Raw genomic sequence first — 19349 nt, 5'->3', positions numbered from 1 at the left:
AAGCAGGCCATGAAATGGTCCATGTAATTCTAGAGTACAGATGCAGAAGGGCTGCTGGTTAAGATAATGGGCATCTTCTGAGTGCCTGAGTTCTGGTAGCTTCTATTCGAGAAAGTTCATGCTGACAGGCCTAGATGTTACAGCAGCTATGAAGTCACAGTACTGGCCATCTAAATGCCACGTTTAAGGGATGGAAGATAAGAACAGGAAGCGAACAAGGGGATGAGCAGGGAGTACTCTGTCCAACACACACACCCTCCCCTGGTGCCTGAACTCCAGGAAAGCAGTAGGGGGCAGTTTACCCCATTGGAGACCTCTGGGCAATCAGCTGCCAGCAGCAGCTGCTTCAGGAAGGAAGGAACCAACCACACAGGAGGCAGATGGGGGATGATCTGCTGGTCTCATGGCCCATAGCTAGAGGCCAGAAGCCAGAGGATTCACATCATCTTGCACACTGACAATTCCAGGCCCAGAAGCCCAGCTGTACTCAGCAGGTCCAGGGGACTGAGATCACATAGTTAACTGCCAGCAAGGGTAAAAGGGGCAGTCATATACCTCTTCAGAAATGGAGTCAGAGGCTACAGGATAGAGCCCAGCTGCCATAATCAGTTCATCAGCACCCCATGAATTTGGGGGGCATAAACAGGGTTGCCTTTCCAGGCAAACCTCCCCTCAGCCAGTAACCTGCCTCACTAGTGTAGGAGGTAGAGATGCTCTGTTACCTCTACAGGGAGCACAGAACTGGCCCAGCTATTAGCCAGTTTAGTACTGAACCTGCTGTCTCCCTGAATGCGAGGTGCTTTGCTCACCCGTGTCTTACTGAACAGCAGCCCTGGCAGAGACAAAACCAGAACAGGTTAGAGAGCAGGGCAACATCTCACATGCAAGCAAGCGTAGGGCTTCTTACAGTCCCCCCCAGCAGCGACAGCCCCCTCCCCCCAGAGCACATACAGATTATAGCTACTTTATCCTCTGTTCTCCAGAAGTGAGACGCTTTGTGGTTTCTAGAAGGAAAATCTGTTCTTGATTTAGCAGATTAGCAGGCTAACCACCTCTTCCTTACAGCATGGAATTTGGATGCTCAAAGAAGTCATTTGCATACCAGACTTCCCCAATCAGTTCTCCTGTGGGGATTTCAGAAGTGTTGATCTCAAGCAGATTTTGGCCAGGGGTAAGTTAGAGAAAGACATACTGCCCCGTCCCCAACACAGCTCCACCGCCACACTGAAGACAGAGTTTGGCTTGCCCACAATCGCTTTGAGGGGCTCAGAGCAGTATGGTGTGCCTGCAGTGTAGAGCTCAGCTCAGCAGTAACATGAGAAAACACAGTCAGACCAGCATCTTCAAATTAACAAACTGTAATTTTTCTTCAAAGATACATTTTCCATACACATCCATCATACACTGTAACCAAAAAAAGCAGTGTACATGAAATAAGAAAATAAATTAAATCCGTAGCATAGGTGAGGAGGGTGCTCTAGACCGGAGCGGAGTCGAAAGTTTCCAGCAATACAAGAGGCTCAAGAGTTTTGTTTTAATAAGGATGCCTGCTAGCAAAGGTCCAGCAAGAGTTTCATGTCAGTCCGACTGATTACGCAGTTTTCCCCTTTGAGTTTATGACAGACATTACTGTCCTGCAAACAGGCAGAGCGATCACATCCCAGGAGGGAGCCACAGGGGCATCTTACGGGCCAAGTACAGCGTTCAAAAGTAACCAAGTGGTCCTGCAGAGCCCAGCCAGCTGTCAGTGCTAGCCATCTTCCTTGGGTGGTGTGTACCAGCCTGAAACAAGAGCAAAGACTCCATGGGAGGGACAAGTCTCACCCCACTACTACAGCTAGACTCCCCAGAACAGTCACACCAGATTCCTGCAACCTTCTATATGACAAGAGCCTCACATGTGAGACCATGCAGCTCTGCGATAGACAGCTGGACAGTCTCCTCCCCCCTCCCATGCCTTGCCTGTAGGTTCTGCCCACACTGAAGCACTGCACAGTATGCATGCTGCACGCACAGGGCAGGAAAATACTCTCCATCTCGAGCACTCCAGCTCTGCACATGCAATACCTGGTCTAGTTCTGTGGGACCACAAGCACCCCCAGGATGGCTAGGCCAGGCATCACCCAGCTATTGCTCTGCTACACAGCCGTTCTTTTAGTGGCAGCATTACATGGTTCAATTAGCTGGGTACCAAATTTAACCCACCCTGAAATATGCCCCATGCACCTGCATTTGAGAAGCGGTGGAGGAAGAGATGGATAGTTTCAGCAAACAGGAGAGAACTGTGTCAGCAGTAACTCATCTCGGTCTCAGGCCAAGTAAGGTATTACACATTCAGCTCCTTCGAGCTGCTGCAGTTCTTCAGAGACCGAGTTCTCCATCCAGCTGGGTTTGTTATTCGCAGTCCTGCTCTGCCCCAGCTGCTAGCTTCCACATGGATAAGATGGGTAAAGCCTCATGGAATCAGACATCATGAAGCAGTGCAGGAACATTTTAACAAGGCCAGACATCCTGCCACTGCACAGATGCCACAACATCTCCCCTGCGCGACACACACTTACATTCGGTCTCTTTCTGCAGCGAGCGAAGGGTCCTTCCCACATGCCAAGAGAGGAGGCTTTGCACAAGGTCCAAGCACGAGCTGAGAACCAGGGCATTTCACTAGACACACTGCCTGCATCCCACTCAGTCACTCTGCTCTCAAGCAGTGATTCTGAAGTGGGCACAGACAGGCTTAACATGCTGTCTCTTCTGCTGTGCCCTCTGCAGGAGCCCCATGGCAAGGGCAGACAGACACCCCCCACACACACACACACCCCCCACTGGAGGCCTTACCGTTCTTCTCATGGATCTGAACCAGGGACTTGTAGGACTGCTGAGCTCGCGTCAGGCTGTACTGATTCTGCAAGGGGAAGCCAGAGGGACAGTCAGGTCAGTGCACTACAGAACACGGGCATCAGTTAAACCAGCTGCCCCGGGCCAGCACCATGGGATGTCCCACCCCAAGTCACTTCATACCCATTTCTGGGACCAACACCTAAGGCTGCAAATGATCAGAGCTGATGGTGGCAGGCAGCTTGCGACTGATCCCATCTGCGCAGGGTTACCAGCCCCCACTCCAGAGCTGTAACAAGAACGCAGCACGTCATCCCAAGCCCAGTCAGGTTTCCTGAGCATGCCTGGCAGCTCTGAGGGTGCTGAGATGCAGGTAGGTACTGCGGCCCCAAAAGGCATGACAGCACAGGGGGCTTCGCACCGGGATTATTGGCTCCATCCCACAGCCCCGGACAAAGCACACTGCTGGCATTTCTGATTCATCACGTCAGCCAAGGAAACAGCAGCTCCCAAGTATTAAGGCACCTGGGAATCTTGGCTTTAAACTGCATCCACACAGTAGATGATTCTGAAACATTACCAAGGTCTCAAACACTCCCTCCTCCCCCTGCTGCTCCAGACAGGGCCTTACTTTATTGGCTCCAAACTGCACCCTTGCTTTCCCTTTCACCAGCGTGGCACTGATCTGCATTATCACTGATTCAATAGAATAGGCACTGCTCCAGCCCTGCAAAACAAGGTGAAACAGTGAGACTGGCGGGAACCTGCCCTCCCAGTGACTAGGCAACAGCCAACAGAAGGCGTTCTGCTCCTGACTGGCAGGAGCTGGCTTCTCTCGGCTGGGCGCCGCTGGGGGGTCCAGGCAGGCCCCATCCAGCAATGCTGGGTTACGGCTATTAACAGAGGATCAGCAGCCTGCCCACCTCAGGCTGCACTAGTGTGCTAGGCCAGTGTTTGTCAATCTTTGCAGGCTGGTCACCCCTTGTTCAGAGAGGGACATTTTCATGACCCTCTTCACCCTGGCCTATAAAAGTGAAAAGAACAATGCTAGCCCTAGAGAACTGGGGTGTGTTCTCGGAGGCTGATGGAACACTAACTCGAGGGGGGGGGAGAAGGAGAGGGAGGGAAGAGATTTGCTTTGCTTAAGATTGTGTTGAAAGTTTCAACACCTTGCAGTCTTCAAGTCCTCCCCCGCTTTGAAAACACTGCTGCTTGGCACTGTTGCCCACTGACTGAACATTTTGCCATATCCTGTAAGCAAATGTTTTCTCCCTCCCCGAAAACGAAGACAGCAGTGCTGTACAAAACAGGGAAGCCCCATAACGCCAGGCAGTCAAGGAGTCAGAGCAGTGTGTGAGCGTGAACACTAGCAGCAGGATTTTCAGACACCAGCAGGGCTCCCAGCACCTAAGCACTAGGTGCCCAGGGCACACACTGGCCACCTGTGAGAACACAGGCCTTCCCACAGTGCAGCAGCCTACGCTGCAGAGAAGACACTCACCTGCTTTGTAAGCAGCTCCATGCAAATGGCTCCTCCCCCCAGAACATACCTTGGGAGGGAAGATGACCTGAGTCAGTTACACGAAGGACAATCACACAGATCTCTTGCAGCAATGCCTAGTCCCTTCCCCCTCCTGAGCCTGAGGTATCTAGTCACTGCTCCCCGTCAAAGGGGGGTGGCAGTTCTACACAAACAGCACTAGTTAGCTGCTATGAAGACAGGAGCTGAGCAGGTCTCCGGCGCCTTTCACCTCTGTCACCACCACAGTCACCCTCCCATGCTGGGCCCTGCACTCCCCCACGAAAGGCCACAGTCACCTTCCCCCTCTAGCGCCTCCAGTCACCAATAGCAAACAGCACACTGGGGAGATGGCCACTGACCTACTGGGGTGGGGGGTGGAGTCACTGGAGCGTCACCTCAAATGCTCTCCGCAGACCCAGCAAGGGGACTTGGACCAAAGAGATACGGAGACTATCTACACCCCCTCCCCAGCCCAGAAGAACCACCATCCTTGGTACTAATGCAGAGATCTAACTGCGCCCCAGCAGCAGCTCCCTAGATCTGGGACAAGGGACTGCCGCAGCCAAAGCACTTGGTGGCAAGCGCAATCATTTGAATGGTCACTTACCCGCCCGAGAGCACAGGGGACACAACCCTCACAAACGGTGGGTCGAAAGGGAAGTTATCCTGCAAGGAGAGAGAGACAGGGCTGTTGAGAATCACAATACAAGCTCCGGCAGGGCAGAGTGGGGCGGGAAGGGACCGGGGGCAGCAGGCCTTACTTTAAAGGAGAAGTTTAGGAGGATGAAGTCCATCCCTTCTTTCTCTTTGAGGATCTGGAGATCATTGTGCAAAGCGCTATCCTCGTCAACCCTGCAAAGGAAGAGCCCATGGGGTAAGAGCGCAGGGCAGGCAACATTCTGTACTGCCCACAGGAACTCAGGGCAATTGCACCTGGCTGACCCCAAGCCCATTCTACTGGAACACAAACACGAAGGGATTCAGGTTCACAGCCCAGCCCCTTGCTCCCCAGGCAAGAGCAGGATCATGCACCAGGGGAGGAGACGGAAGGACCCCCCAGCAGGAGCATGGCGCGACACCGACAGCTTCCTAGGGAAGCATGTGTGGCCTTAGGCAAGGAGTGGCTGCATTTGGAGGGCAGGGGGGTGCGGGACTGTGTCATATGCACCCATGCCAAAGCTCCAGAAACAGCAAATAGCTCTCTGCTCCACAGCTCCCTCGAAGCAAAGAGGAAACCGAGGCACAGAGTGGGCAGGGCATGTGAGTCTCAGTGGCAGAGTCTGGAGCACAGCCCAGATCCGTCAAGCATCACCTCCTGCTCTAGTCACTAGCTCCCACCTCCTCTCCCGCTACACACAAGCTCTATGTACCAGGGCCCAGCCAGCCCAAGTTCTGCCTACAACCTCCCGAGCCAGGCCACCTACCTCAGGAGTTGGACGTTCCAATCGTACAGGCTGTCGCTCACTAGTTCAACTGCATAGTTTCCTGCGGAGCAGAGAAAGGACACGTCAGCGCCATTGCAGACAGCAGTCGCTGTTCAGACAAGGATCTGAGCAGCAGCCCTCTGGATCCAAGTCACCTTGGGACAAAGCACGAGCTCAACCTGGCAGGGAGCGCCCTTGTCTAGACAGGCTGTCCCCATGGGGCACCAGCAACTCTGACTGCCCCTCCCAGAGTCTTGGGGCGTAGGGGCGGGGGACAGTCATCCCACTACCGCCACCAGTGCGCACGGTGAAAGGGCCATCTAGAGACTTAAGGGAAGCAACTACCAACTCAGAGGCCCCCCACCACGCATAAGCTCCTTGTTCCCCTCTAACACTGACCGGGATATCACTGGTCCAGCTCCCCCATCTCCTTTGAACCCCAAACACGGCTCTGGGGAGCCCATTCCATTAGGACATAGGGAAGGGAAGTGACCTGCTCAACAGACCAGCTCTCCCTGGCCATTAGTTACCGGCTGGCACAACCATGACACAAGCAATCAGATTAAGGCGGGGCAGACACAGCAGGGCCCTCCACAAGTAAGGTCAGAAGCTGCCCCTCCCTCCTTCCCCCTTTTCCAGGCCCAAGACTAGTCACCACTTACCGCCCTTGAAACTTGGTGATCGGTAAATATCCCTGAGCTCCTTCATTAGCCGGTCAGTGGCCTGCACAGAGCCAGACACTGCGCCCTGCAAGGGGGTCGGGAAGAGGGATGAGGAGGCAATCACATTGTTTCACTGGTCTCACTACAGTCATTGCTACTGAAGCCAAGGCCTGAGCCAGAACTCCTGCCCTGGGAGATTTGGCCCAGGTGGGTTACTGCCCTCAGTGCAGCCCCCTCCTCTGCACTGCAAGATCTCCAGTCTTCCAGGTAACGGCCACCCCTCCCCAGTGACAGCTGCTCCAGACATTCAGATCCTCTAAGTTAGGAGGCAGGTAGAGAGCCCGAGATGAGCTGAGCGAAGACAAGCCCAGACCAATGGCGAGACCTGTGTTACCCCAAGACACCTGCTGTACCCCAGCAAAAACAGAGGAGTCCAGGAAGGGTCCGACCTCCTGGTGCTGTGCAGGGCAGAGCTCCAGCTCAGCTGTATTGGAGGAGGGGGCCTGAATTCCAGCAAGGAGTGGGAGAAGCAGCTGCACTTGCTTCCAGTAGCATTAGAGGTAAGCGAGCCAGATTCCTTTGGATAAGGCACCCAAGCACAGTTGTCTTCACGTGGACTCTCTGGATTATCCCTGCATCCTTCGCCGGAGACAGCACGTTTGCTACACAGCTACTGGCCAGGTGTGGCCATGCAGACTACCAGCGTCATGAGCACTGAGCAAATGCAGATCCCTCCATGGAAACCGGAGTCACTGAGGCTCACTGTGCTTAGGGAGCTAGAACACTGCAGCAGAAGGGGACCGACGCAGGCCCAAGCACTGCTCTCCCAAGTGGTGCAGCAGCTTCACTGGGTATCCCTTGGCCCCCTCTGTGCCCCAGCCCCTCCCCCCTCCTAGTGACACGTACATTTAAGTAATCTTGCCTCTGGTTCTGTTTGATTTTCTCTAAGATGGCCAGGTTTTCCTTCCCGATGCCGTCATCCTCAGTCTTCTTCCCGTCGACTGGCTCCTCCTCTTTCATCTCATAGTGATCCAAGTCCTCAGTGTCCTGGGCAGGGAGAAGAAAGATCTCACACCAGACACCCAGCTCCACTCCTCAATGTTCCCGGCAGCTGCAGTTTTACAGCAACTCAATGGAACGTACGATACCCAGGGCAGGCTCTCAGGAGCACCCTGGGCTCCCAGTCTCCCTCAGTGGAAATTCTCAGCAACTCCCTTCCCAACATGTGCAGAGATGTCACAAGATCCTGGTGGGCCTGTGGTGTCAGAAGCCAGCGTGGGGCAGAAGGAAGCCAGGTCTGAGCTATGGGATGGGAAATTCCAGTCCCTGGGCAGCGAGCTGGGTCCAGCACACCACTTGCACTTCACTCCTCTGGAGGATCAGGAAGAGAGTAGGAAACTACCTGGAATGGCCCCCAGCCCATCCTGCAATGCTCTGCCTCCAGGACAAGTAGGTAAAGAGTGCCAGGGAGCTGCAAACTCCATCGCCCTGACACCATACAGCTGTGACACCTTTGCACTTCTCCAGCTCCCAGCTGTCGCTGCACTCAGGCGAGCACGAGTAAAGACGGCTCTTTGCCTCTAGTGAACAGCAAGGCTCAGAACGCCCGAGGATCCCAGAGCAGACGCAGCTCTCTGGATTATCCCTGCATCCTTTGCTGGAGACAGCATGTTTGCTACACAGCTACTGGCCACGTGTAGCCATGCAGACTACACGTGTCCCTGGAGCGCACACGCAAACTCACCCCGATTTCAACAATGGGACTCCGAGAAATTCTCATCTCCAGAGCAAGAGAAATACTGAGGTTCTGTAGCCGCTGTCACTCCCACAGCCCCAGCCCTCCCACGGGGAACTGGCTGCAGCTCGTTCAAAGGTGAAATCCCACATCCAGTCATTACTAGGCTCTGCTGGTCTCAGCTGCCACATGAGAATCTCACTGTGTATCCAACTGCTCCCCAACCACCAGCCATCTTGCCCTTTCCCCTTCCCAACGCTGTCCCTGCTCCCTTACTTCATCGGGGGACCCCTTGGCGGAGGCTGCAGATTTCTGAAAGAGGAAACCCAGACCCAAAATTAAGCAGGTTTCTGAGCAGACTCCAGGTGAGCTCCCTCTGCTCCCCTCAGGCATGTTTCCTCTCCACATGTAAAGTTGGCACGTACAGCTCATTGTTTACCGGCTTCTCTGCTGCCAAGTCCAGCTCTTCTTATAATTAGCCACTATCCCCTTATGTACGTTCCCCCGAACTGGAAGGCTCCGTAGCTCCGCTCAGCCTTTGCTCGTGAAGGGGGAAAGCGATCGGAGCTGTCTCAATACATGGAGACAAACGCTGTGGTCACCAAGCATGTGGAAGGGACCCAGGGCAGATTCCCAGGGCCTCTGTGTTTGTGAAACCCAGAGCAGCTCAGAGCCCTTTTCTCTGTAAGTAGTCCCGTATTTCAGGGTACTTGTGGAGGGTCTTCCAGATCACCCCCAGCTCTGCAGCCCCCTTCCCTCCCTCCACAGTCAGCTCGCCAGGGAAGGTAGCTGAGTGGGACATAAAACACTATCCACATAGAGCCAAAGCACGCTGGCTGCTCAACCCTCACAGAGCATGGTCAGAAGCGCCATTCCCCAGCGCAGCAATGTGTTGCGTTACACCCATTGCATCCGCAGACTGCACTCGTCACTTGCGCTGAGGCACTGATGGCTATCGGCACTCAGGAGAGATGCAGTGTCCCTCCATACAAAGCTCTGTTAGCTAAGTGCCGACTCCACCAACCTCCTCACTATGTGCAGAACCTCAATGAAGTTTTAAACCTCCGTGAGGGAGCACCTTGCTCTCGACACGCTCCAGGGCACCTGTCGCTATTCCGGAGAAACGATGTGTTTTGGGAAGGGCTTTGCCTAGGAAACCCCTCCAAATGGGATTAATTTGCGCAGCACCCTACAGTGATCCTGGCCACAGCACATTGATGGAAGCCACAGGGCCCAGGATCAGGGGTCATTTTGGAGGTGTCAGAGTTAGTCCAGCTGAGTCTCAGGACCAAGTGTGTTATCACTAGGACCATGTGATTTTTTCATTTCATTTTATCCATTTCCACCCACTCTCCCCCTAGGGTCTGGTCCCGCCCCAGGGGCTCAGAGGCCCTGAAAGTGAGCCTGACCTGCACTCACCCCACAGTGGTGGTTCCTGTCCCACAGGGCTAAGCCCAGTTCCCCACTCCAGGCACCACAACCAGGCACACAGGGTTACATCACCACTCCGGTTTAGCCCAAAATGACAACAGTGGGTGGAGGGGTGACAGCAGTGGCCAGGCCAGATTTGAGAGAGTGACGTTGTGACCTGGTGCATGGGGTCACATCGCCACTCACTCAAATTTGGCCCAGCTGCGCCCCCATTGTCATGATGGAAGGATGGCTGGGCCAAACCTGAAGCGGCACTGCACCCTGAACACAGCTGCAATGCCTGGAGTGAGGAGAGGGGCCCAGCCTTGTGGGATGCAGCAGTAACTGCAGGGTGAGGTTTTTCGTTTTATTATGTTATTCCACATTTGTAAAAAGCATGAGACTCTAGTTACCACCCAGTTCTCAAGGGTCCATTCACTACTGACAGTTCCAGCTCAGCGCAGTGTGGGGGAGTGTATATGTCACAGGCAGGCTGGGAAAGTGGGTGAGTTTACACATACTGTATGTGATGTCGCGTATCAGTTTAACGCACAACAGCCTCTCTCAGGGGATGAGCCTATCCCTGATCCAACAGGCTCTCATCTTCACTACAATCCCTACACTGTACCACCCCCCACTAATTGTACAGGGCCTGTAACTGCCCCCCAGGTTCTGCTGTAATGGCTGGGAAGAACTGTATGAACCTTGCACACCCATTTCCTAGCCAGAGGCATCTTAGGCAACATCACCATGCAGAGTCAGGTTTATTCCATCCCCTTGAAAAGGCCTTGAGCGCGCAAACCAACAGCTAAAGCCGACAGGAGTTACAGCAAAACTGAGTCCTCACCAGCCTGCAGTGAGATACGATTACCTCTCACCTCCTGGCCAAGTCTCTTGCTTGCACACTTCACAAGCCTGCCTAACCCTCTCTCTCCAGGGGTCAGATTTCCATTATGCAATTTCAATGCCAGCAATGGCAACTCAAAACTCCACACCAAGGAGATCAAAGAGCTTAGCTGGTAAATTTCAGGCCCTGGAGAACTGCAGTACAAACAGACAAAGCAGCAAGCCAAGGGATTCCGTTCCCAGCTCACAATTCATCTCCCCCTGGCAATGGCAAGTCTTGAAAACACGGGTCTCGGATATCAACCAAATGCAGAGGATGGCAGCAGTATCGTTTCCTTAAGGCTATCAGTAAAGCAGACCCAATGACTCCCAAACACGCTCAGTGACGGATCCCAACCTGGCCAGCATAAGGAGCTGCTCATGCTTTGAACAGGAACAAGCCAGGTTTGAATCTGACAACTGCTGCTCAGGCTAATCTGCCTCAGCTCCTTTCCTGACACATGTCACTACAGCGCTCTCCCCACCTCACCCCTGCTGCCGGATAGTGTGTGAACTTCCCCAGCACTTACCTCTGGCATCTCCTCATCTTCATCCTCCGAGGACCCCTCTTCCTGGGTGCTCTATGGGAGGACGGAGACAAGCATCAGAACGGCCCCTGTAGATTCGCTGCCATTCTGCAGGGAGGAGCTAGCCAGCTGAGTGACAACTACCCAGAAAGCCTGCGCTAACAAGCAGCACCTCAGCTAGGAAGCTACCACCAGGCAAAGCTTGCCGACAGGTGCTCCGGGGCAGGGGCCTAGGCAATTCTGTACCTCATTAACAGCAAGTGGAGCCCTAGAATCCCCTGTAATGCTTCCAGGGAAGGTTGGATGAGGATTGACAATGAGAATTCAGCTTAAAGCTAAAGTGAAGCCAGAAGCTTTTTACAGGCTGTTTGTTCTAGAATAGCTGCCTCAGAGGTGAAGGGTTAAGTTGGGGCAGTAACCAGAGAAAGCCCAGTGGGCAACATCTGACACACTGGCATACATATCCAGAGTGGGGAGATCACCAAGTCGGGGCTCTACCAGCACCGCACAGGCAACCTGGCTCAACAAAGCTGGCCAGTAATGCCAAGGTGACGTACTCGTCTCAGGTACGGAAGCTAAACACATACACATTCAATTCCACAGACACCCGCACAGAGACTGGGCAAGAAAAGGACCCGTGCAGTGCACTGCCCTCTCTATGTTACAAGAAGCACACGCGATGCAGGGCATTGCTGAGTACTAGGCAAGCAGCACTTTGGTGAAAACAGGTACTAGTCCATCTGCCATGCTCCAGGAGAGCAAGGAAAGCCGCAACCCTGGAAAACAGACCCCGTTTGGAGGGCACCCCCAGATCTAGCACCACAGAATCCCACGACAGACAGAGTGCCAGCTAGGGCTGGGCACATGGGAGAAGGGCCATTGCAGTGCAAAGCTGCACAAAAGCCATCTTCTCAGCAGGCTTTTCCCCCAGGTCAAGGTCGGAGCAGCTTGTCTCAGGCCTGTTACCTGTTCTGCCGGCAGAGGCTGGTCCAACATCTCAACATCTGGGTGCTGGGGAAGGTTGTAGAGTTTGCACAGGTCGGAGATTATCCGCTTCAGGTGCTGTAAAAGCTGCCCAGCGAGGAGACAGACAAGCAGCATTAGAAAAAGACACACAGCCCCCAGCAATAGAGTGCAGCCTAAGCAGCCCCTGACACCACCACACTCTTCACTGCATGCAACTGAGATACGTGGGGAGGTCATGGGAGAAGCTCCTTACTGAACGCAGCTTCTGCACCGCACCAGTGCGGGCTGTATGCCAGAATGACTGCAGGCTGCAACCAGCAACCAAGCCACATCCCACGTAACAGAAGAGGATAGGGAGACTCACTAGCTGGACAAGCCTGAACTGCTCGGCTTGACTCTCCAAATCCCTTTACAGTCACACCAGGCAGAACACTAGAGAACCACAGAGCAGACGGGACTCGTAGGGCTTTTACTACTCAAGCTCTCCACATCCAGCCCTTCCCCACTCCTTGCCACCCTCACCAATGTATTTCCTTTCTTGACTTCCACCAGCCTCTCCAGGATAGCTGCCAGGTTTGGATCATCCGACTCCACAGACCAGATTGGGGGAACAGCTGGGTAAGACTCCTAGAGAACAGGGGAAAAGGTCACATTTGGGCCATTGTTATAGAGTGCACCTCAACCCCACCCAGCCTAGGATGTCAGAGGGAGCATCCCTCTGACTGGTGCAGCAAGCTGCAGTCCTGTCTCTCCTCCCTCACAAACACATGGCTCAGCAGGACAGCGTCCAAGCAAATGCACTCCACCCTCCGGACTAATCCCCGATGGAGGCAAAATAAACAATAGCTCTGATGGCACTAATCTGTGTCAATTCTGTGCTGCTACACTCCCTCCAACCCACAAGCTCTCTGCCGGATGGGGAGGCGAGAGAAAGAAAAGTGCAAAGTCTATGTCACTTCACACTACTGCCTACGGGCACTAGGGCCAGATCAGGAATGGCGAGGAGAGTGAATTAAATTCTACATTCCCATCCTACGCAGACCACTGCCTGTCAGCCTCTTAAGAGCAGGCAGCAGGCCCCCTCTGCCCTGCATTCTGCTGACAGCACTTGGTAATGTATCTTTTTTTTTTTTTTAAATAAGCCCTCTGGAAAATCATCCCGGAACTCACATCATGGAAATAGACCCCTGGGCAAGGGAGTGCAGAATGTTGCTTCTCCTCAGGACAAGCTGCTTGCAACCCCAGCCTTTAACCTACCCTACCTGAGCAGGCCCCAATACCTAGGTACAACAAGAATGTTTGAGTCAATGAGGCTGCTGCAGCATAAGGCCCATGAGCTCCAAAGCCCCCTGCAGCGTGCTAATGTTCTTATTGCACATGCTCAACTGCTCCCTGAAAGGGAACTCTCAGCCTTTGCTTTTTACCCACAACAAACAGAGTCCTGTAAAATCCAGCCCACGCAGAGCCAGGAGTCTCATGTGCACCAGAAAGATCAAGTCCTTATTTGACGTTTCATTTCAAACACAGCTAAACCAGTGTTTTCAACAAAAATTCCTCATTCTGAGCTGCATGCAAACACCCTGGGCAGAGACCTTGTGCGTGGGTGGGCAGCAGAGAGGTTTGTCTTGGACTAAACGCTTACAACAGTTACATGTCCTGAGAAACAGGATAATAATGGGTTTCAGAGTAACAGCCGTGTTAGTCTGTATTCGCAAAAAGAAAAGGAGTACTTGTGGCACCTTAGAGACTAACCAATTTATTAGAGCATAAGCTTTCTTGCATCTGAGGAAGTGAGCTGTAGCTCACGAAAGCTTATGCTCTAATAAATTGGTTAGTCTCTAAGGTGCCACAAGTACTCCTTTTCTTTTTTGAGGATAATAATGGAAATCCTCTGGGGCCAAAGACACGCACGCAGTTCTATCCAGCAGAATTCCCACTGGGACCCCCAGAAGGGGAGACCGACCCAAGAATCACCATGGCCAGTTTAACTGCTGCAACTGTCCAGTCACAACAGGCCAACACCATCCCTCTCCTGCAATCTCAGGAGCAATCCAATTCAGAGACTGCCCCAATACTAGGGCAAGCCTGCAGTCACACCCTGCTTACACACCAACCCAATGTGCACTCTGCACCAAGGTTTGTGCGCACTGCAGGCTGCTCTAGACTGCAGTTTACCATTTCAAAGTTCTGCCCAGTGACCTTCTGGCTTCTGTGTGTGCACTGCAATCCTGCTGCCATCCTCCCCGTGAAAGCAAAGAGCAGCAGCTCTGAAGCAGGATGCTGATGTTTCAGGAAATAGCAGAAGGTCAGACTGGGTTATCCTGTGTCCACCTAAGGAATTTCACCCAACACCATAGAGCAGTCTGCAAATCACAACTGGCAACAGGCACAAGTCTACCATAATCCACATTCCTCCCAGTGGACAATGGGGGTGCCACAATCCCCAGTTGTCAGATCTGAATCAGAACAGGAGGAGAGTGGCACCTGGGGTTCTGAGTGATATTCCCAGCACCATGGAGACAATAGTTGGCGCAGCTCATCTGCAACCCCCCTTCACCTTAGGCAGCATAACATGTGAAGTGGGTTACAGCATCCTGAGGCAGCTGTGTCTCACTAGTTACTGGAAATGAACATGCAGTCAGGGTTTTAGGAGCAAACTGCTCACCCCTAGCACTTTAACCTCACATCAAACGAGCCCCAGCTTAGCCAGCCTCAGCTGAGGTGGTGTCTGCATACAGCAGTACCTACAGCTGAGTGTCTAAAGGGCAGAGATTTCAGGGTCTAATCCAGAAGCTAATCCCACCTGACTGAAGAGAGATTTATTCATAGGTACACCATGCACATCTCTCCCTCCATGTCCTATTGCCCCTGCTCTAGCTCCACTCTGCTCAGAAACCCTGCAGCATCTTTTGGGGCAGCGTGGCATTTGCATTTCAGATCAGTTACATTCATGTTGAAAAGGAGACTAAAATGGGTCATTTACTTTTAAATTTAAACGCCCAACCCATTCCTGATCATCCCAGAGAGTGAGCAGGTGCAGGACAGGAAGCTTAAACTTGAATGAGCCAAGGGAACTGTTCCTTAGGGGAAGAGATAACTACCATTTTAGTGAGGATGAATATAGCGCTGGAGGCAGGGGCTCATCTCAGCATTCCTACCACAGCCCTTTAGTTCCTGGGATTCACAGCAAGGAAGAAGAGCAGGCTGGACTGAACTCTGCCTCTCAAAGGGTACATCTACACTGCTAAAAAAATAACTAAAAAACCTAAAATCCTGTGGCAGCGAACCTCCGAGCCAAGGTCAAGTGACTGGGCTCATGCCGCAGGGCTACAAGTAGCCGTGTAGACAGTCCCACCTCGGGCTGGAGCCCTGGCTCGGAGACCCACCCGCTCGCCGGGGCTCTAGCCCCCAGGGGACCGGCACGCTGCTGTTTCCAGGCCCACGGAGGGAGCCCCAAGGAGCCGGGCCGGCTCTGAGCTCGGCGCGGTTTGGTTTTGCAGCGTGGCCGCTCCGACCGTGCTGGCCGAAGAGCCGAGGGTTTGGGGCCGGCCCGTGCCACGGGGAAGCTTTTAACCCCCCCGCGGCCACCCGGCGATGGGGCGGAGACGCCGGCCCGGAGCCAGCCCCGGGCTGGGGCGTTTCAGCCCCACGCAGCGACCGCCTGGGAGCGCCCCTCCCCCTCCCCCGATCCCCGCCCCCCCCAACCGGGAGCGCCCCTCCCCCTCCCCCGATCCCCGCCCCCCCCCAACCGGGAGCGCCCCTCCCCCGATCCCCGCCCCCCCCACCGTGATGTTGCAGTGGATGCGGACGGGCCCGGGGGGCGGGCCCCGGCTCCCGGACCCCCCGGCGCGGGCCCCCGGCCCGGGCACGAACTCGCAGCTGATCTCGTCCGGGCAGGCGCTGCCGATGCGGAACCGCTCGTGGCCCCGGTGGAAGATGGACTCGAGCAGCCGCAGCTCCCGCCTCAGGAGCCGCCCGGGGGAGGCCGCGCCGCCCCCGCTCCGCCCGGGCCCCGCCGCCGCCTGCGACCCCGCCGCCTCCTCCGCCCCCGCCCGCTGCATCTTCCCATGGAGGGACCCGCTCCGCCGCCGACGGCCCCGGGCCCCGCCGACCCCGCCTCAGCGCCAGGAGCCGGCCCAAGATGGCGGCCGGGACGGGCCCCGCTGCCCGGAAGTCACCCCGCCCCTTCCCACCGGCCCGCGCGCCAGGAGGCGGGTCGTCGTCACCGGAAGTGGCCCCTCCCCCGCACACCTGTCGCTGGGAGGAGCCGCAGCCGCAGAGGAAATGACGTTGAGCTCCTCCGCCGGACAGAGGAAGTGACGACCAGATCCAACGCACCGGGGCCCGGAAGTGAGTTCCCCGACGGGCACACCCTGGCCGGAAGTGGCCCCCGCCCTCGCTAACTCTCCCGGCGCAGGCGCAGAGGATCCTGGGCCCCTCCCCCACTGCCCCCGGTGGAGGGCGGCGCTCCGGCCACGGGGGGAGCAGCGGGGGCGCCCCAGCCACGTGACAACCCCCCTCCCCCCCCGCCGGGCGGGCTGCTGTGGCATCGCCTGGGGGTGCGCGCCCGACTGGCCCCGGCCCCGAGCCCCTTCCTGGGCCGGCGGGTGGCCAGCGAGGGCCAGAGGAGGAGGCGGCCCCCGGCGGGAGACCCCGGCAGGGGCCGAGAGCCAGGGGACCTGCCCCGGGACCCGCAGCCCCCTCCCCCCCGGGACCCGCAGCCCCCCTCCCCCTCCCGGCCCCGCACCCCCCCTTCCCCTCCCTCCCGGGACCCGCAGCCCCCCTCCCCCTCCCCCTCCCGGGCCCCTCCCCCCTCCCGGGCCCCGCAGCCCCCGCCCCTCCCCGGGGGCCCGGGCCCCGCCCCTCCCCTCGTGTGTGGTGGATGCTGGGAATCCAGCGCCCAGGGGTGCGGGGTTCGGTGGGGTGCGGGGCCGCTGCCCTCTCGCTGTGCGGGGCCTGCGGGTCGGGGGAATCCCCGTGAAGCGGGGCAGCTGCGTGACCGCGGCGAGGCTCCTGCCTCCGTCCAGGGCTTGGTGCGGTTCGCCAGGCGCCGCTGAAACTCGCTCCCCCTCCTGAAGGCTGGGTTCAGGGATCAGCGAATTGCGGGGCTGGAAGGGACCTTGGTTGGGCCTCTCGCCTGGTCCCCTGCTCTGAGGCAGGACCAGGCATTACCTAGACCCTCCCCGGCAGGCGTCTGTCTATAACCTGCTCTTAAAAACATCGAATGACAGAGACTCCGCAGCCTCCCTAGGTAACTGGCTCTGGTGCTTATCCGCCCTTGCAGTGAAGTTTTTCCAGATGTTGAACCTGAATCTCCCTTGCTGCAATTTAAGCCCATTGTCCTGAGGGGTTAAGGAGAAGAGTTTATTGCCATCCTTTTTATAACAACCTTTTACATGTTATGTTATTGTGTCTTCTCTTCTCCAGATTAAACAAATCCAGTTTTGTCAAGCTTCCCTCATAAGTCGTATTTTCTAGATCTTTAATCATTTTTATTGCTCTCTTCTGGACTTGCTCCAGTTTGTCCACAGCTTTCCCGCAGTGTGGTGCCCAGAACTGGACATGGTATTCCTGCTGAGGCCTTATCGGCATGGAGTAGAGTGGAAGAACCACGTCTCATGTCTGGCTTACCACACTCCTGCTCACCTGGAGAGTTACTTTGAGTACGAGCTCTGCCCTGAAAGCCCAGCTCAAGTGCATGGCTTGGAATGATGCTGCACCTTGTTCCAGACCCACCTTCCTCTCCAGTGCACAGCTCTCAGGGCAGCAGTGCTGAGTCAGGGCCTTGAGGCCATTAGGCCATGGCAGTGATGCTCCGGAATTGCTTTCAGCTCCCTGCTCCCTAGGGTTCTCCTTGTCCCCCCTTTGTGTGGGGAGGGGATCCGAACCCCTTGGAGCTGCCAAATTTCCAGGGTGAAGTTGCTGTGCGAAGTCTCCCAGGCTCCAGCCTAGTGGAAAATTCAGAGCTCATCCCCTGCTTCCTGGAACTGGTGCTGCCGACAGCTGCTGCTGCTCTGCAAGCAGGATTGTTCTGACGGGCATTTTCTGCCTGGCTGGACACAGGCAGGTCTCCTTGCAGCAAAACACACCACCATTCTCCCCCCATGTCTGTTCAGTGAGCAGCACCTGCTTCCAGTTCTCCCCACTCTGCCAGGCACAACAGGAATCTGGGCTGCTGTAGAAAGGGGGCCACCCCTTGCCCGCACTGACCCTCTGGGAGGCTTCTCTGCTCTCCGGGATTAGGAGCAGTGAGCCACCCAGCCATCATTTATGTTTTTAATCCCTGGGGGACTTTGGTGGAGAGAGCTGAGGCTCCTAAACAGGGATGATGAAGGTGGGCAGGAGCAGGGCCACGATAGTCCCAAAACCCAACCCTGCGGCAGCACGTCTCAGACCTCAGCCCAAGCCTTGACACAGCTATTTTTAGCCCCACAGTTCGAGTCCCTTGGGCCTGAGTCCATTGACCGGGCTCTGTGGGTTTTTCTTTGCAGTGTAGACACACCTTAGAGCCGAGGGGGGGGGGGGGGCGGGAGGGGCACAGAAGTGATGCTGAAGTGATTTAACTGGAGGTCTCCCCCCACCAATCAGGTGGGCCCAGCTGTGGCATTCCCATCCTTCCCGTGGCATGTCACGTGTGCTTGTCTGAACACACAGACAAATGGAACTTGCCCCTGGCCTTGGAAACCAGCGCCCGCCACCTGGCTCAGCTCAGCGAGGGCTCCGGCTCCCAGAGTTGCAACCATGAGTCAGCATTTGCCACGGGCAAATGGTGTCCGGAAAGGTCACTGGAAGCTGGAGCGGAATTGACAGAGACAGGCTGGGGGGGATCCAGCCTGGGGCGCCTCTCGGGATAGCATCCGAGGCACCTGGCAATACCCACGCCTCTCTGTGGGCTAGGGCAGCTTCCCACGGCCAGCCATGGGATGCCATTTATGTCACCCCATGGCAACATGAGCTGCTGCCAGCTCCCTCCATCTCCCACTGGGGAACGATCGGGGGGGGGGGAGTGGCTTTTTGGACAGACCCCACCCAACTACAGCAGGGTTAGGGCTGAGTGCAGTCCCCCATGGCCTCTGCTGGGAGTAGACAGAGTGAGTCTGCAGCTGGCAGAGGGAGGGGTTTCCCTGCAGGACCAGTCCTGTTCAGTCAGGCTCCACCATGACATGCTGGAAGTGCGGGGGAGACAGAGATGGGAAGAGGTGGGGGCAGGTCCACGCTGAGGGCTGGCAGCCGCAAGGAAGCTGTGAACTGACAGCTTTCCGCTTGGCTGGCTGCTTCCTTACAGGCAATGAATCAGTGCTGCTACCCCAGCCCTGGGCTCCCTCCACACGGAGCCCTACCAGCCCCCCATGTAACCCAGACATGCCCAGGCAGTTAAATCAC

General features: G+C 55.8%; 1 protein-coding gene across 1 annotated transcript; it reads right to left on the bottom strand.

The window, feature by feature from the left end:
- Window positions 1-1342: 1342 nt before the first annotated feature.
- UBE2Q1 (ubiquitin conjugating enzyme E2 Q1) lies at window positions 1343-16147 on the bottom strand. The gene is made up of 13 exons (XM_073322929.1): window positions 15752-16147; window positions 12489-12593; window positions 11967-12071; window positions 11004-11054; window positions 7350-7490; window positions 6444-6528; window positions 5782-5842; window positions 5119-5209; window positions 4965-5023; window positions 4337-4385; window positions 3467-3562; window positions 2836-2902; window positions 1343-1782 (listed from the first exon to the last, which is right to left on the bottom strand). Exons 1-13 carry the CDS (start codon window positions 16025-16027, stop codon window positions 1751-1753), a joined length of 1218 nt encoding a protein of 405 aa, XP_073179030.1. The 5' UTR covers window positions 16028-16147; the 3' UTR covers window positions 1343-1750.
- Between the last annotated feature and the right edge of the window lie 3202 nt (window positions 16148-19349).

Source organism: Lepidochelys kempii, chromosome 24, assembly GCF_965140265.1.
Source record: "Lepidochelys kempii isolate rLepKem1 chromosome 24, rLepKem1.hap2, whole genome shotgun sequence".
Lineage (NCBI taxonomy): Eukaryota > Metazoa > Chordata > Testudines > Cheloniidae > Lepidochelys > Lepidochelys kempii.
This window is presented reverse-complemented; position numbering and strand designations above follow the sequence as displayed.

What these genes read in the sequence shown, in the direction of transcription:
- UBE2Q1 (XM_073322929.1), bottom strand. Translation starts at nt 16,027, where the DNA reads ATGCAGCGGGCGGGGGCGGAGGAGGCGGCGGGGTCGCAGGCGGCGGCG. An exon ending in TCAAGAAAGGAAATACATTG is followed by an intron (nt 12,072 to 12,488) that starts GTGAGGGTGGCA and finishes CTCGCTGGGCAG; the next exon opens with CTTTTACAGCACCTGAAGCG. An exon ending in AGCCTCTGCCGGCAGAACAG is followed by an intron (nt 11,055 to 11,966) that starts GTAACAGGCCTG and finishes GTCCTCCCATAG; the next exon opens with AGCACCCAGGAAGAGGGGTC.